The sequence below is a fragment of the Sciurus carolinensis genome, chromosome 12 (genome assembly GCF_902686445.1).
Source record: "Sciurus carolinensis chromosome 12, mSciCar1.2, whole genome shotgun sequence".
NCBI classification, from domain to species: domain Eukaryota; kingdom Metazoa; phylum Chordata; class Mammalia; order Rodentia; family Sciuridae; genus Sciurus; species Sciurus carolinensis.
Window position 1 is genome coordinate 71288189 of NC_062224.1, and position 17262 is coordinate 71305450.

The 17262-nt window shown below is 36.3% G+C and overlaps 1 protein-coding gene and 1 pseudogene across 2 annotated transcripts; both read left to right on the forward strand.

Moving 5' to 3' along the window:
* The first annotated feature begins 10941 nt into the window (after positions 1 to 10941).
* Positions 10942 to 13520, forward strand: LOC124961400 (ribosome biogenesis protein BOP1-like; annotated as a pseudogene).
* A 416-nt stretch (positions 13521 to 13936) lies between these two features.
* Positions 13937 to 14342, forward strand: LOC124961148 (DPH3 homolog). 2 transcript variants are annotated; one of them, XM_047519891.1, is made up of 2 exons: positions 13937 to 14040; positions 14116 to 14342. In XM_047519891.1, exons 1-2 carry the CDS (start codon positions 13937 to 13939, stop codon positions 14183 to 14185), a joined length of 174 nt encoding a protein of 57 aa, XP_047375847.1. In that variant the 3' UTR covers positions 14186 to 14342. The 2 variants fall into 2 exon arrangements, with proteins under 2 accessions (XP_047375847.1, XP_047375846.1); XM_047519890.1 differs by having other exon boundaries at positions 13937 to 14342.
* The last annotated feature ends 2920 nt before the right edge of the window (positions 14343 to 17262 follow it).

The following is a 17262-nucleotide window of genomic DNA, read 5'->3' on the forward strand; positions in this document are numbered from 1 at the left end:
GGTTATGGAAGGGTGGTAAGAATGGAGGAAAGAAGGACTGTATAGAGGAAAAAGAGGGGTGGGGGGGTGGGGGGAAGAAAAAAATAATAAATCAAACATCACTGCCCTATGTAAATTTATGATTACATAAATGGTATGCCTTGACTCCATGTACAAATAGAGAAACAACATGTATCCCATTTGTATACAATAATAAAAAAAATTGAAGAAAAAAAGAACTTTAGTGAAGTAATAATATGAGAGCAGAAAATACAACATGAGAGAAAAATTGAAATTTAACACCAAGGAGTTTTCTTGCAGGGTAAAACAAAAGGACAGTGAAATTGAAATAGAAGATACAAGATGAAAACAAACAAATGAGGGTCAAGTACAGATTTGACATCTGACTGTAGAAGTTCTAGTAGAAAGGATCTGAGAAAACAAAATGCAAATAAATTGGAAAAAAATAAAGCAAGCAAATTTCCCCAAATCAAACAACAGTCCATAATGACTTAAAACATAACAGAAACAACTTTCAACCTAGAATTCTATCAATTATGTTTGAGATGAAATTTTTAAATATAAAAATTTTACTGCAAGACTGTTACAGGGTATGGAGAAAGGACAAGAGGTATAAAGAAAATTAAGTAAATGGAGAAAAGGTAAGTAATGGCAGGAAATATAAAAAAGATACAGGAGGAAACATCATAGAACATGTCTTGGTTTAATAAGAAACAATTTCTAAGCCAGGCACTGTGGTGCACACCTGTAATCCCAGCAACTCAGGAGGCTGAGGCAGGAGGATTGCAAGTTCAAAGCCAGCCTCTAACTTAGCGAGGCACTAAGCAACTCAGTTAGACCCTGCCTCTAAATAAAATACAAAATAGGGCTGGGAATGTGGCTCAGTGGTCCAGTGTCCCTGAGTTCTATCCCTGGTACCAAAAAACAACAACAACAAAAAAAGAAACAATTTTTATATATTGAAAAAATGTCAATTCTATTTGTTTACTCAAGAGCTATGACAATATTCCACAAAAACACGAAGATAATGGTTCAAGAGAGCCAAATCCTAATTTACCATACCTGCAGGTCAATGGTTAACACTGAAAATTGATAAATCAAGAGAGATCATTTTACCTACTAGAAGACAAAAGAGTTGAACACTGCCAGTTCCAAATAGGAAAACTGAATAAGTAGAATGGGGATAAGTAGGTCAGGGGTCTTTTTTCTTTTGTCATCATTCTTTGAACATACTTTATGCACATATTTTACTCTAATATAAAGGAAAAGAAAATAACTAGTGCATCAAATGTTTACATTTTTTAGAATTAAATTTTATTTCTACTTGAACACTTAATCATGAAACAACCACATTTCTCTTAATAATTGATGCCCTTTAAAATCATTTATACAAAATACTTACATATAACTAAATACTTAAATATGTGATTTATTATGTGATTTTTTAAATCTACATCATATTTTCCTTTCTGAACATTTTAATAATGTTTCCCACAAGCTAGTGCAGATATTAAGACATATTAAAATGCAGATATGACAGTCAACAGAAATGAATCTATTATTTTATAATGCCAACTCCCTCTGTAAGCTTTGGGAACATTACATACACATTTACAGATTTACGTACAATATTTAGTGTCTATTTGAACCAAAATTATTAGAGATCTATTTTCTGAACTAGTGTCCTTTTCTCTAATTAAATCAAATTAAGAAAGCAATTCGAATTTCCTCACAAGCTATTTCATACTTCGATGCCCTTGAAGTTTACTGAGCTTGAACTAAAAAGCACGTGTAAAATAATTTGGTATTTAATAAACTAAAGAATGTTTATTTGCTATTACCTTTCAAAATGCAACTTAGTGAAGAACACATAAATACAACTACTAATTTATTTGGACTTTATAAATGAAAAACTGTCAAATATAAGGACACTAAGACCTGATACATATAAGAATTTAGTCTCAATATTAAATATATTTCTTTAATATTTTTAACAATATAGAAATTATGTATAATTTGGGAGTACATAAAAATGGAACAACTTAAATGATTGTCTTTTAAAACTATAGTTGGCAAAGTCATACACTGCAGGAGGAAAAAACCCTCATTCAAGTGTGTATATATTTCTTGACTTATCAAATATATGTATATATTTATACTTTTTTCTTCAAATAAGCATTTATCAGAAATTAAGTAAAACAAGTATGTCTCACCATGCCCAATATATAATAACTGCTAGTTAGCAGAAATCTTTTTCAATTGTAATTTTAAAACTAAATAACTAATATGTTATATTCTTAAATGAGTTATATGCAAGTAACTACTTAGAAATACTTGAGAAATGTTCACTTAAGTAGGCTAATCACTCTTATAATGTTACATAGAATAATATTTTACTTAATAAAGTCATTTTTATAAAAACATAAAAGTAATTCAACAATAGGATAAATAAATCAAATAAAAACTAACAAGCAAACATAGTATTAAGTTTGAATGTAAGCAGGCTAAAATATTTTACCAGGATATTAACAGATCTTATAGTCACTAGTCACTTGAAGATTAATATGAATTACTAGAGGAAAAGTCTCTGAATTAAGCTTGATAGGTTATAAGTGTTTTTTAAAAATCTTTCAGAGGTAAATCACAAGGTCCCTTTAATAATAAGAGGCAGAATGTTCTTGACTTTATTCAATTTTAATAAGCAAAATTTGAACAGGTTTTCATTTAAGGAAGAGAAATATGGGTAAGAATTTTTTCATATAGAAAAGTTACATTAATCTGCTTTATCATGAACATAAAATGCTAGACAAATAATTATGAGTTGCAGGTTTCTTTTATGTAAACATTATTTAGCAATGTAGTTTAGGATATTAATGCATAATAAATTATCTGTCTGTTATGTTGGCATATGATTAATTAAGATAGATTATGATATAGGCATTAACCACCATTAGTGATATTTCTAAGACCCCATTAGTTTCCAACAGTTTGGATATTAATGGCAAAGTATTTTAATTAGCTTTGTCTGGTCTTTAACTACATAGTTAAAGTCTACCCAAATTTTCAAAGCTGTTAATGTGATTTAGTGTATATTAATCTTACAGTATTCCATTAAGTTTTTCTCCATCATGGGTGCTACTTAATTAGATTAGAGGAGGAAGAACTTCCTCCTCCAAGAAATCTTATATTGGGAGCCTTATAAACACTGTCATCCTTCTCCAATAAGCACATGGAAGGACCAGTTAAAGATGTGGGAGGGAAATTACCAACAACTACTACTGATGTCTATCTGTTCTTGGTAGATCTGGAGGAGTTAAAAAAGAATCAACACAAAAGGATTGATACTTAGTACAACCTGGAGGTCTTTAGAAACTTTCAAAGAGCAGATAATGCTCAGTCCAACTGCTCTGGAATTTCAACTTACATTTGACTCATTAAAGGCATTTTCCCTTAGAGAGAAAGTCCAGTATCAGGGGTTGAAAAATACAACATTGAGGAGCTGTAGAAGTCAAGCTGTAGGCTGGGCTGTACATAGGTCAAGCAACTCACTTGCTCTGAGACTCATTACATGTAGGGTCTCTGTACCAAGCAAGAGGCAGTGCTAGCTAGAGCTATAATCTTTCATCTCTCCCATCAGTTATTAGTGTTATACAACTTGGAAATAGGGACAGTTGAATTTGGTTAACTTCCAAATTCAACCTGAAAACAGATCTTGATCCAACATCCACAGGCCCTCCACCAGTGGTCATGTTATAGTCTTAGTTAAATGAATTGTATGCAAATCACAGCCAATATGTCTAGTGTTCTTCAAATGAGAAAGAAGGTAAGAGGATAGAATCATGCAGGCCCAGGGAAGAAATGAAGACCCACATGTTGAAAAGCCGTATGAAAATCACGCATGTGAGCAACATTCTTTACAGGAGACTAAAGAAAATGTAATTGTAAAGAGCATATGCAATTTCAACCAACTCCTAAAATCATGGTTTCTCTAAGACCAAATCAAAGACTAAATAGATAAGAGAAGCCCAAAGAAAAAGGTTATTCATGAAAAGTAGGTCAGATGTGTTAGGAAAAAAAAAAAGAGTAAATAAACCAAGATTATAAGGTAGAATTAAAATTTTCTTTAGAGATAATAATTAGCTATTCAAAATTGAAGTAGCAAAGACAGTCCTATTTTAGAGTAAATAAAATAATTTTAAAATGTACTTTCATTTTCTCCCTATCAAAAACAATCAGTCCTAAGCAGTTCCTTTGTAATAGAGAGATGATTACAACCTAATATCTATAAAATTAAGAGAAAAGAATCTGAGCCTAGTATTCTGGGCACACATTAGTTATGACTTACTTATGAAAGCAACAGAAAGACATTCTTAGACATTAAATAAGTGTGAATTAGATTCAGCTATAACTAACAGAAAGTCCAAATTAACATTGACTTAAGCAAAGAAAAAAGTTTATTTCTGTTTTACATTAAAATTCATGGATAGGATGATATTCCACAGTGTAAGGGACTCATCATTTTTCTATATTATTGCTTTATCTTTTGTACCCTACATGGAGTCAAGAATTACATTCTTACTGAAGTTCCTCAATCTCTCTAGCTATCAAATCCCCAATTCCAGACATCCAAAGGAGGAAATGAAAAAAAACAACAAATAACTTTTCTTGAAATGCATTTTTGAAAGGAAGTCTACCATATAACTCTTGATTTAGTACACATGTTGATGAAGGTACCCAAATTATAAAGTCTTTATTGTTCTTTTACCTGGGACCACTTCTCAGATTTCTTTATGTAACTGGAAACCTTGAAGTCATTACAGGCACGTATCACATAGTTCTGTGATATACCTGTTATTCTCTGAGCAGAGTGGGCTTACTAATCGCTTCCTATAGAAGTAATAGACTTCTTACACTTAGTAAATCCACCTATGACACACACTCATATGTGCAGGCTCTCTGCACCACTGTAGAATTCGAGGCTCAGGAAACTAGCACCACAATGCTGAAACTTCTTGTTTATACTGTGAGGAATAAAGGCTCTGACCTAGGAGACTTCCATCTTTTACTGACTGGCATCTATGGAGCTGTTAAACTAATTTATTAATTTGTATAGATTTTTTGTAAAAAGTCTTCTTTTAGCTGTTGGTCACCTTATCAGACTTATTAATATAAGGAAGATTTCAATAAATACTTACCAGGAGGTGGACCCAAGCTTTCATTTATATTCCACTTTGTAGCACTTAATCACAGAGCTACACCTAGTTTTAAAAAGTGGTTGGAAAATGTAGCTTTTATTTTAGTCAGCCATGTACCCAGACATAAATCAGAGGTTCTATGAATACAGAATAGGTGTTGGCAAGTTATATAGACCTGAGGCTCAAATGAGTTTACTTCCTAATTTGGAAATCAAGTTTCATTGGAATATAATCATGCCTTTGATGTATTGCCTATGGTTGCTTCATGCTACAATGGCAGAGCAGAGTAGTGGAATATACACCCTGTGGCCATAAAAACCTAAAATATCTACTATCTTTTCCTTTAAGGAAAATGTTTCTAACTTGTGGCACAGAAGAGGAAAACTGATACTGAGGGTTAATGAACTCTGACTTGATATTCAAGGTCTCAGAAAATGTACTCTTGATACCCCTTTTAAATAAAGCCATATCCCTTGTACCAAAAAATGATTTGTTTTAATATCAATAATATTTATATCAAAATATAGTCTCAAACAATAAGTGAGAATGAAGAGGATTTTGAAAATTAGTAAAATTCAGGAAATTGATAGGGAATATTGTACCCAACATCTGCAGAATATACATTATTTTGATGTTCTTGAAACATTTACCAAAACTAACCAGATTCTGGACCATAAAGTAATACTCAAGAAATTTCAGGGGATAAAAATCACCGAGTATAGTCATTGACCACAGAGGACTTTTAAACTAGTAAGTTAATAAAAATACAAGTAGAAAATCCCCAAACAAAATAAAGTTCAATAATATAGTTTAGTATATATAACATGAGTCAATACAGAAATAAAAAATAGAAAGCATTTTGCAATTTAAGATAAAAACTTGTGGGTTGTCCTAATTCCATGTTGGACAGAGACACTTAGAGACTTATGGGCATACCTAAGAGACAATTATTTAAAATGAATTCTCTAAGTAAAAATATCAAGAATAACAAAATGAGGAGTTTGTTCAGTAGCAGAGCACTTGCCTAGCATGCACACGGACCTTGTTTTGAATTCCAGGACTGTAAAAAAAAAAAAAGAAAAATAAGGAAAGGAATGGAAAGGGAAATAAAGGGAAGGAAAGAAGAGAAAAAAGGGACAGAAAGAAGGGTGGGAAGGAGATAATAAAATAAATTCAAAAACTTAAGGAAGAAAAACCCCTAAAAGAACAGATATTAAAGAAACAGTAAATAATCACTAAATTAAGAAAATCAACAAAGCCAAAATTAGCTTTACAAGGATTGATGCAATTGAAAAATTCTTAGAAAAATTGATAGGAAAACATGGATCAATATTCATGAATGAAAAAGGTAACATAACTACATATACTATAAAATAAATAACAAAAGAAAATCATGAATAATTTCCTTGTCAATAAATTAGAAAATTCATATGCATAGATCAAATTCTGAAAGGAATAAAATACAACAGACACATGGGAAACAGAAATCTGAATTATCCTATGTATATTAAAAGATTGAATCAATAAGAAATCCTACTCTGCAAGGAGTATTCCAAGAACTTGTGAATTCTTCTAAATATTCAAGGAAGAAACAACAATTTATATAAACTTTTTTCAAGATTAGAAAAGAGAGAATACTAACCAAATTATTTTAAGATGTCAGAGCAACCTTGTTACCAAAATCCTGACAAGGACATTTTAAGAGAGGAAAATTAAAAAGCAATCTGTTTAATAAATATAGACATGAAAAATTTAAAATATATTAGCAAATTCAATGCATTAATATGTAAAAATCTATCACATAAGCAAGCTGAGTCTATTCTAGGAATAGAAAGCTGGGTTAATATTTTAAAAAATCAAATCCTATTAGTTCACTACAATAATATATCACAAGTTCATCTCATAGATATAAAAGAGGCATTCAATATTTTAAAAAAATAATCCAGAGAAATAGAAAAGAACCATAAAACATCACACTTAATGGGAAAGAGTAAAAATATTTTACGTGAAAACAGATATGATCAGAAAGGATGATATAAAAATTAATGGAAAACATGACTTGTAAGTAGAAAAAATGTAAGAAATTTTTATTAGTGACTTTAGCAAACTCATTGGACACAAAATTAAAGGTGAGAAAAAATGTTACAAAACAAAGTATATCATTTCTGTATATTTTAAACTGTAAATATATGAATCTAACCCTAAATAATATATAATTACATATATAGCTATAAATATACATGTAATGCACTCACTATCCAGCTTTAACTGATATATTTTCTGCCACTTTCTACATACATACATATTTTCCATGACTAAAAATGGTATATGATTCTAATGAGAAAAATAAATAAATACCTAAATTTATCAAATATGGTCAAATGTCTTCTCAGAGGTATTTTTATATTCATAAATTTTTTATCACTTCCTTTTCATGTCCCAAGATTTCCCCTTTTTCATTCCTGAAAAAAACTTAATGTTTAACTAAAAAAAAAAAAAAAAAAAAAAGAACAAAAAGAACAAACTACATTTAGAAACATTCTGTTACACATTTTCCAATTCAAGGTTTGTGTATTATTTTAATAGATGCCTCATAATAAAAACCATATGATTTAATGAAAAACTTCATCACTTTAATGTAAAAATAAATATCCAATGCAAAGAATCATAAAAATTCAAAGAAAATTTAGTTCAAAAACAAATAGTAGGGGTTGGCTAGCTCACTGGTACAGTGCTTGCTTAAAGCTTAGGAGAAGTCCTGGGCTTGATCCCCAGCCCAAACCAAAAAAAAAAAAAAAAAAGAAAGAAACCCCCAAAACAAAAAAAAACTAGTAACACACTTTCATACTTTTGAATATATATGCATGTCTATATGCATATAAAATATACATTTCTATATATCATATGCATTTCTAAATATGCATGTCTATATATAAATATGTATAAAGCAAAGCTAAATTATTTTTAATATGGTTTTAGCTCTGACATAGTATGATTACCAGTAAATCTTCCAAATTCCTGAAGAGAATTTATGAAATTTTAGAATCTACCTATGCTAGAGAAAGTAGAGGTAATGTGTTAGTTGAGATAATACAGTATATTAATTAACAGGTGAGACTTTGGCAATGATTACTTTTATTTATTCCTAATTTTAAATCTATGAAATGAGAGTAAGTGATGGAATAAGCATTCTAGATTAGTTCAGAGGATTAAAAGTGATATTATATCTAAAACTCTTTCTAAATACATATTAATTTAATGAACACAATTGTAACTGAGATCATTCATCAATAAAAAGAGAAGAGTTGAAATGTGCAGAAATTTGTTGCCTCCAAAGGAAAGAGAACTAGCAAAAACATCTAAAAACCTTTTTCGTATCATTTTAAAGGACATGTCTATAGAAATAAAATATAATATGTTTTATTGAATTGTCTTACAAATTAAGACAGTACTTTGCACACAAAGAGTGCTCTGTAGTTGATACTCTTAACTAACAAAAAAAAATAAGATTTTAGTACACAGAAATTGTTGTCGTGTGCAAAATGACTGGTTCCCTCTAAGACCAAACTTTTAAGTAAATGTAGTTTTATGAATTGAACTCCAGGATTATGCAGCATGATTAAACTGAACGCAGAAAACAGGGAGAAAAATCAATCTATATAACAGACACACACGCATACACACACACACACACACTCACATGCATACACTTTCAATATTAGTGCTTCAAAACGTTTGGCTCAATGAAAAATGCAGACATCTTACAAATCTTATAAATGTAGAGCTAAAAACAAGGTAACACCTATGTACTAATTTCATAGAAACTCTTGGTGGAATTTTAGTTACCTAAACACCAAGTATAATTTTCCTATGTTGTGTTTTACATGCATATGCGTTGTTACTTCCCTTAGCAGGATTGTAACACTATATCAAATTTTATTTTGCTGGTCTTTTATTAGCTTTCTACCACTTGATCAGCTGATATCACTAATAATATATTTTTTAAATAAACTGGGGTTTGCAAGTCCTGTCCTGAGACTGTAATATTTCAAAAAACAGTCTAAGCTTTAGGGAAAAAAAACAATTACAGAAACAGCATTAAAAATGCCAAGCACTGTGCAGAAGCAATTCTGGATCAGTTTTAAAAAGTGATTGATGAAACTCTAATCCAAGCTGAAAGAACAGTTTCATGACAAGCTGTGACCATTCCATACACTTCAAGAGCTGCCATAATTATCCTGGTGTTTCAATTTGTTAGAACTGGTGGGGACAATTTTCCTCAGACTGCAAACATCAAAAACCAGGGTCCCTCAGACTTCAGAAGAGGCTGATGAGAGGCTTTTCTGGTCTCTGTTAACTAAAAGATTAATTATTACTGATGGGAGGCTGTGCTGTAATTGTCACTCTGTCTGTGTGAATTACTTTTAGCATTAGAAGAAAGGTATGGTTGACACTGCACTAGTCAATCAAGCAGCTTCACATTAGAGCACAAAGTTGGTTTTAATATCCAGGGGGTTTTTGATTGATTTTTCTTCCTGTTTTCTGGGTCCATGAGTCACAACTATTTATTTATATTAGAATTTTTAAACTGTCTCTAAAATATTGAGAGATTTTGTTACTGTACTTTGCCTCAAGTCATAGCTTCCTTCTTACTACATATTAGTTAAATAGCGATTTCATATATTTTTCTGATTGCATAATGACATCTTTCAAATAATTTTATAAATCTGCTAAGACTACAAAGATTTAAACCAACCTAGAAAGCTATGTTAATTGTACATATATTTAGAAATATTGCACTTAATCTTCAGGTAAAATTGATATCAAATTGATAGCATGTATTAGTGGACAACATCATTAAAATTACATAAAAACCTTAATTTTAAATCCCCTGGATTGACTATCATTTAATTGTTTTCACTGTTACTTTAAAGGGAAAAAGTACATCCTGTCTGTCTTTTTCGAAAACTTATTTCTTTAATAGGCCTATCATAAATGAACTGGAAGAAGTAATTTAGTGAGTTGTGGAGGAAATAGCCATAGCTGAAGAAATTGGCAGTGTTTTCAATTCTATTACAACACCTGAGCAGAAAAGTTTTAAAGTCAAGAAAAATAAGATTAGAGAAAAGGGCTTGTCTGAGCTTCCAGAGGGAAATTTTCCATGGATTCTGTTAAAATCAAGTTGCTTCAACCCCAGTTTGACAAATACATCACTTAACATCAGCACTGTCCAATAGACACATAATGTAGGCCACAAATAGACTTTTATTTATCTAGTAGCTATATAATGAATAACCAGAAACAGATGAAATTAATAATATGTTAAGAAAGTGTTTTAACCCAACTTATTTAAAATACCAGCATCACATGTCCTTAATACAGAAATACTTAGGATATGCTAACCAAATAGGTCTTCAAGATCCAACATACTTTACATTATAGCATATAATTCAGAGAAGCCACATTTCAAATGTCTGATACCTTCATGGCTATCATATCAGACAACACAGATTTAGAGAATGTGTAGGCTTCTTTCCCAGAAAGCAGTTGCGACTATTTAAGGGACAGAACAATTTCAGAGTTTTGTGAAGTTACTCAATGAAGAGGACAATAAAGAGGACAATGAAGAGTAAAAAAGTGCTTCCATCTTCACAAATGTACACATAGTTTATAAATACACCCCAAATCAGTGTGAAATGGAAGACTTAATAAAACTACACTAAGATTTCATTCCACTCCAGTCAGAATGACAATGATCAAGAATACAAACGACAATCAATGCTGGCGAGGTTGTGGGGAAACGGAACACCTCCACATTGTTGGTGAGATTGCAGACCAGTACAACCACTCTGGAGAGCAGTTTGGAGATTCCTCAGAAAACTATGGATGGAACCACCATATAACCCAGCTCCTACTCCTTGATATTTTACCCAAAGATCTAAAATCAGCATACTACAGTGACACAACCATATCAATATTCATAGCAGCTCAATTCACAATAGATAAATTATGGAATCAACCCAGATGCCTGTCAATGTGTGAAGGGATTAAAAAATTGTGTTGTAGGCTGGAAGCGGCAGTCCGTCGGGAGCCGGGAGCCACTCAGCATGGCTGCAGAGAGGGGTGCACGGCGCGAGGTGCTAAGAGTGCGGCCCCGGGAAGGGGCATCCAAAGCCGGAGCCAGAGCCAGAGCGCCAACTGGAACCGGAACCGGAGAAGCCCTCCATTCTCTGCAACCCAGCTCCCAACCACAATGATGACAGTGATTCTGGCCTTTCTGACAGCAAGGAGAGTGCATTCTCAGGTCTGGAAGTATCTGACAGTGACAGTAGTGAGGACACTGAGGATAAAGAAGATGGAAGCAACTGTGACAAAGACGACGAAGCACAGAGGAGACCTCTAAGGAGCAGGCACAGGCGCAAGACTCTCGCCCAAGGACAGAGATGGTGAGAGTGCCGAGCAGGGACGAGTACACAGAAGACAGCTCTGATGAGGAGGACATCCGGAACACGATGGGTAACGTGCCTCTGGAGTGGTAGGAGGACTTCCCACACATGGGCTGCGACCTGAATGGCAGGCGCATCTACAAGCCCCTACGGACCCGGGATGAACTGAACGATCCTGACTTCTGGCGCACAGTGAAGGACAGGATGACCGGGCAGGACCTGCGGTTGACTGATGAGCAGGTGGCCCTGCTGCAGCGACTACAGCGGGGCCAGTTTGGGGATGTGAGCTTCAACCCTTATGAACCGGCTGTGGACTTCTTCAGCGGGGACATCATGATCCACCCAGTGACCAACCGCCCTGAAGACAAACGTAGCTTCATCCCGTCCCTGGTGGAGAATGAGAAGGTGTCTCGCATGGTGCATGCCATCAAGATGGGCTGGATCCAGCCTCGCAGGTCCCGGGACCCCACCCTCAGATTTTATGACTTTTGGGCACAGGAGGCCCTCAACGCTGTGCTGGGGCGCCACAAGACGCATGTGCCTGCACCCAAGCTGACCCTGCCTGACCATGCGGAGTCATAAAACCCCCCTCCCGAATACCTGCCCAGTGAGGAGGAGCGCTTGGTGTGGGCACAGCAGGAGCGGGAGAGAGGAAGCTCAATTTCCTGCCACCGAAGTTCCCAAGCCTGCGGGCTGTTCCTGCGTATGGGCGCTTTAGCCAGGAGCGCTTTGAGCGCTGTCTTGATCTCTACCTGTGCCCACGGCAGCGCAAGATGAGGGTGAACGTGGATCCTGAAGATCTCATCCCCAAACTGCCTCGGCCCAGGGACCTGCAGCCCTTCCCCACGTGCCATGCCCTGGTCTACAGGGGTCACGGTGACCTTGTCCGATGCCTCAGTGTCTCCCCAGGGGGCCAGTGGCTGGTTTCAGGCCCAGACGATGGCTCGCTGCGGCTCTGGGAGGTGGCCACTGCCCGCTGCATGAGAGTGGTGCCCATGGGTGGCGTGGTGAGGAGTGTTGCCTGGAACCTCCAACCCCAGCGTCTGCCTGGTGGCCACAGCCATGGAAGACGCAGTGCTGCTGCTGAACCCAGTCTTGGGGGACTGGCTGCTGGCAGGCAGCACAGACCAGCTGCTGAGCGCCTTCGCCCTGCCTGAGGAGCCTGCCCTGCAGCCTGCGCGCTGGATGGAGGCCTTGGAGGAGGAGCGCCAGCGGGGCCTGCGGCTGCACATCTGCCATGGAAAGCCCGTGACACAGGTGACCTGGCACGGGTGCAGGGACTACCTGACTGTGGTGCTGGCCACCCCAGGCCACACCCAGGTGCTGATTCACCAGCTGAGCCCGCGTCGCAGCCAGAGCCCCTTCCGCAGTAGCCATGGACAGGTGCAGTGCGTGGCTTTCCACCCCACCTTTCCCTTCCAGATCGTGGCTTCTCAGCGCAGCATCCCAGTCTACCACCTGTTGCGCCAGGAGTTCACCAAAAAAACTGATGCCCAACTGCAAGTGGGTGTCCAGCCTGGCTGTGCACCCTACAGGTGACAACATCATCTGCGGCAGCTATGACAGCAACCTGGCGTGGTTTGACCTGGACCTTTCCACCATGCCCTACAAAGTGCCGAGGCACCACAGGAAGGCTCTGTGGGCTGTGGCTTTCCATCCCCGATACCCACTCTTTGCGTCGGGTTCGGAGGATGGCAGCGTCATTATCTGCCATGGCATGGTGTACGATGACCTGCTGCAGAACCCACTCCTGGTGCCAGTCAAGGTGCTGAAGGAGCATGTGCTGACCCGGAACCTGGGTGTGCTGGATGTGGTCTTCCACCCCACGCAGCCGCGGGTCTTCTCAGGGGCTGATGGCACTGTCTGCCTCTTCACCTAGGCCACTGCCCTGCTGCAGGGTGGGGGCTGACCTTCTCAACAGAGGCTTTCTTACTGTGAAAAAAAAAAAAAAAAACTGTGTCATATATATATATATATATATATATATATATATATATATATATACACACAGTGGAGTTCTACTCAGTCATTAAAAAGAATGATATTATGGCATTTGCCAGTAAATGGATGGAAATGGAGAACATCATGCTAAGTGAAATTAACCAAAGTCAGAAACTCAAAGGTCAAATAATGTTCTCTCTCATATGCAGAAGGTAGAGTAAAATAATGGAAAGAGGGAGGGAAGGATAACATAACATAAAGAGGCCGGTTCCCGGGCCAGCCTTGAGAAAGTTAGACCAACTAGAGGAGCCGTAGGACGGCCAGGGCGGCTGTGTTTTGCCAGCCCCGACGACCATGGTGGTGTTTCACGACAAGGTGGAGATCGAGGACTTCCAATATGACAAGGACTCCAAAACATATTTCTACCCCTGCCCGTGTGAGGATAACTTTTCCACCACCAAGGAAGATTTGGAGAATGGGGAAGACGTGGAAACCTGTCCTAGCTGCTCTCTCATTATAAAAGTGATTTATGACAAAGATCAATTTATGTGTGGAGAAACAGTCCCAGCCCCTTCAACCAACAAAGAATTAGTAAAATGCTGAAGAAACCTTCAGGAATCCACATCCTGAACAGTTAAGAATGAGCCCAGATGGAAATATCAAATGCAGAGAAACTGATTTTTTTTCAAGGGGACAGCTGTTTCGTGGATTGCCATTCTGTTTTCATGTGTATCTTTTCACCAACTGATGAGTTCATCTTCAGATAGAGAAGTGAGCCCCAGACATGTCATACCCAGATTTCATGTTTAGAACATTGAATTGGAAGCATACTTAATTATCCACCTGAATTTAAAGGAAGATAATTTTAAATCAGTGCTTTCTTTCCCTTAGTTATCCTTTTTGTACCTTAAACCTAATTTTGTATCTGATAACAGCATCATCTACCTCAGTCATTAGAAGTTCTTAGTTAAATGAGATTATATTTTTAATCAGTTTCTAAGATGGTTAAAATTAGCCCCTTCTTTGAAATTTGAATCAGCTTTATTATTCTAACTTAAAGAAAATCCATTGCTTTATCAGTACTGCACTCCGGATTCCCTCACCAAGCCAATCTCTCCAGTCTTGCCATTATTAAAATGTTCATGTTCTGTTTAGCATGTCATTTGTGTTACACTTCATGCACAGAGTTCCAGTAAAGAGAAAAGATGGGCTACAGTTTCGCCATCACTACAACTTAGTGAATAAGGAAGAAAAGTTTAAAGTGAAATGGTCAAAGAAGTGGCAATTCCTTATGTTCCTTAAAAATCATGACAAGATTTAAAAAAAAAAAAAAAGGAAGCAAAGTTGTTACTGACAGGAGTTAAACATGCCAACTTAGTAAATGAATGCTTTAATTATTTTACCAGATCACAGCAAATATTTTTGTATCTGGATTTTGGATTATTTTCTGTTAAAGCTAATGAAATTGTAGTTCATAGAGGGGTTAATGCCAAGTCTCTGTGACTGGTGCCAGTGCTTTTAGCCTATCACAGTATTGTGTCACTACTAAAAAGTAAAGCATCTACAGTGGAGAATGAACTTGAAAATGGGAGGCCTGTTCTGAGTAAATACATCCATATGGACACATCTAATAAGCCTCTATAGCATGCAACCCAACCAAACATGCACTCCTACAGAGAGTGTTGCCATGGAGAAGAGAAGTATATGAAGATAGACTACTGGTCTTCCTTTGCTAGAGTGCTGAGAGTAGCAAGAAATTAGAATCAGGAGAAAATTGGAAAATTTCCATTATAAACACAACTTTGCTGCATATATGAAAATGCACTGATAACTGGCAAGTTGTTTTGGGTGGCTCCTGCAATTAGAAAAGCATACTAGAGTATCAGTGTTCTGCACTGATTGGTAAATGAACTACACACTCTTTGGAAGTTTAAATTAAAACAAGTGGACTTTTTTTCTTTAATCCTGCAGCAACATGGCTATATGCAGGCATTAGGTTGAGACGTAAAAAATCAAAATTGTATGCTAGATGTAATTGGTACATTATATGGTGTATTCATGATACAATGAGAAATCTCATTGGCTCTTTGGAACACTGTTAGCCACACTCTTTGAAAAGCAGAGTGACTGCTCAGATGAACAGAGCAGGGTACAGGTTGATTCTGGTGGCAGTGACCTGCAAAGAGAAATGAGCTGTCCCATGCTCATCATAGATGGTGTTAACATATAAACTTTCTCTGCTGCTGATGAACAGATAACCTTGATGTAGGTCTCCTGTGAGCATAGAACAGGAAGAAAAGTTGCCCAAGTTCAAACATCCCAGGAGAAAAGAAATATAAACAGCTTTAGCAGTCAGTGGTTGTTGATATACTGCAATAATAGAATGATTTTGTTTTAAAGCAACTATGTTAAGTTTGAGAAAGAACATATCAGGAATTAATCCTATAGTAAGCAGAAAGTAAAACCAAGGTTTTTCAGGTCTGACTGGAGTTCTGAGTGATGCTTGTGCCTTATTTAGCCCCACAGACATTTGTGGAGCACCTCTGTGAACTGATTTAACCCAGTCTGGTTAGTTCTGGAGTCTGAGGCCATCCAGGCCAGTGGATCCCCCACCTGTATGGGTATAGGACATGGGGTCAGAAGGTTTTAAACTGTCACTTCTCATTTCAGGAGTGGGAGCTTACTGGAACAGAATGGGCAATTAAAACTTTATAAACTGAAAACTGTCTGAATCATGAATTACAGGAAATGGGAACTCCAGTTTTCATCAGTGACTTGATGTTACCACACTTCTGAGTTTGAAAATTAAGTTGGCTGTTTAAAGGATTCTGCATATACATTCAGAAGCATTTTTCTTAGCACCAAACATTTTTATAACTGTACATATTAATTTATTACCAGGATAAATTGTATTGGCATGCTAAATAAAATCTGATAATTTCAAAAAAAAGAAAACATAAAGAACCAATCAAATACAAATTAATAGATGAGCAAAAGGAAGTCTAGTAGAGTAAAGGAAGGGGAAGAGGGGAAGACGTGAAAGAAAGGAAGGAGGGAATGGAGGGGGTGTATCATGAACTGAAATCCATTTCCATGCATGTATGAGTTTGTAGGGATGAACCCACATACTATATACAATCATAAAGCTCTAATAATTTTTTTAAAAAAGGAAAGAAATCAACAAACAAAGAGGGAAAGTGCAGATGACAGAGAACTGTGCACACTGCCAGGACTGAATGGAGCCACACACTGGGCCAGAAACATAGTGCCAAATCCTAGGACAGAGATGTATGATTAAAACAAGACCATTTTCCTTAGCTGTAATCAGAGCTGAGATTCAGCCAGCATGCACCAGAATGGTTAAAAAGGATATTATCACATGAAAATGCTTTCCTTATTTGTTAGTAAATAACTGTTAACTCAGTTACCAACCCTAAATGCCCCTATGTCCAGCAATTGAAGAGTTACTTTCTATTTCAGCGGGGAGCCCAGGATACTATCCATTCTCATTGTTTAGTGCTTGTGTAGTGTATTTAGTAAATATTTTTCAATCACTCATGTCTATACAAAATTAGCTGTTCATAATGACCACAGTTAATTATCTAGCAAATCTAGTTAATTTAGTCATATTGTTGTGTCTTGATCTTTTCATCAAATTGTTTCTTCCTACGATCAGCAAA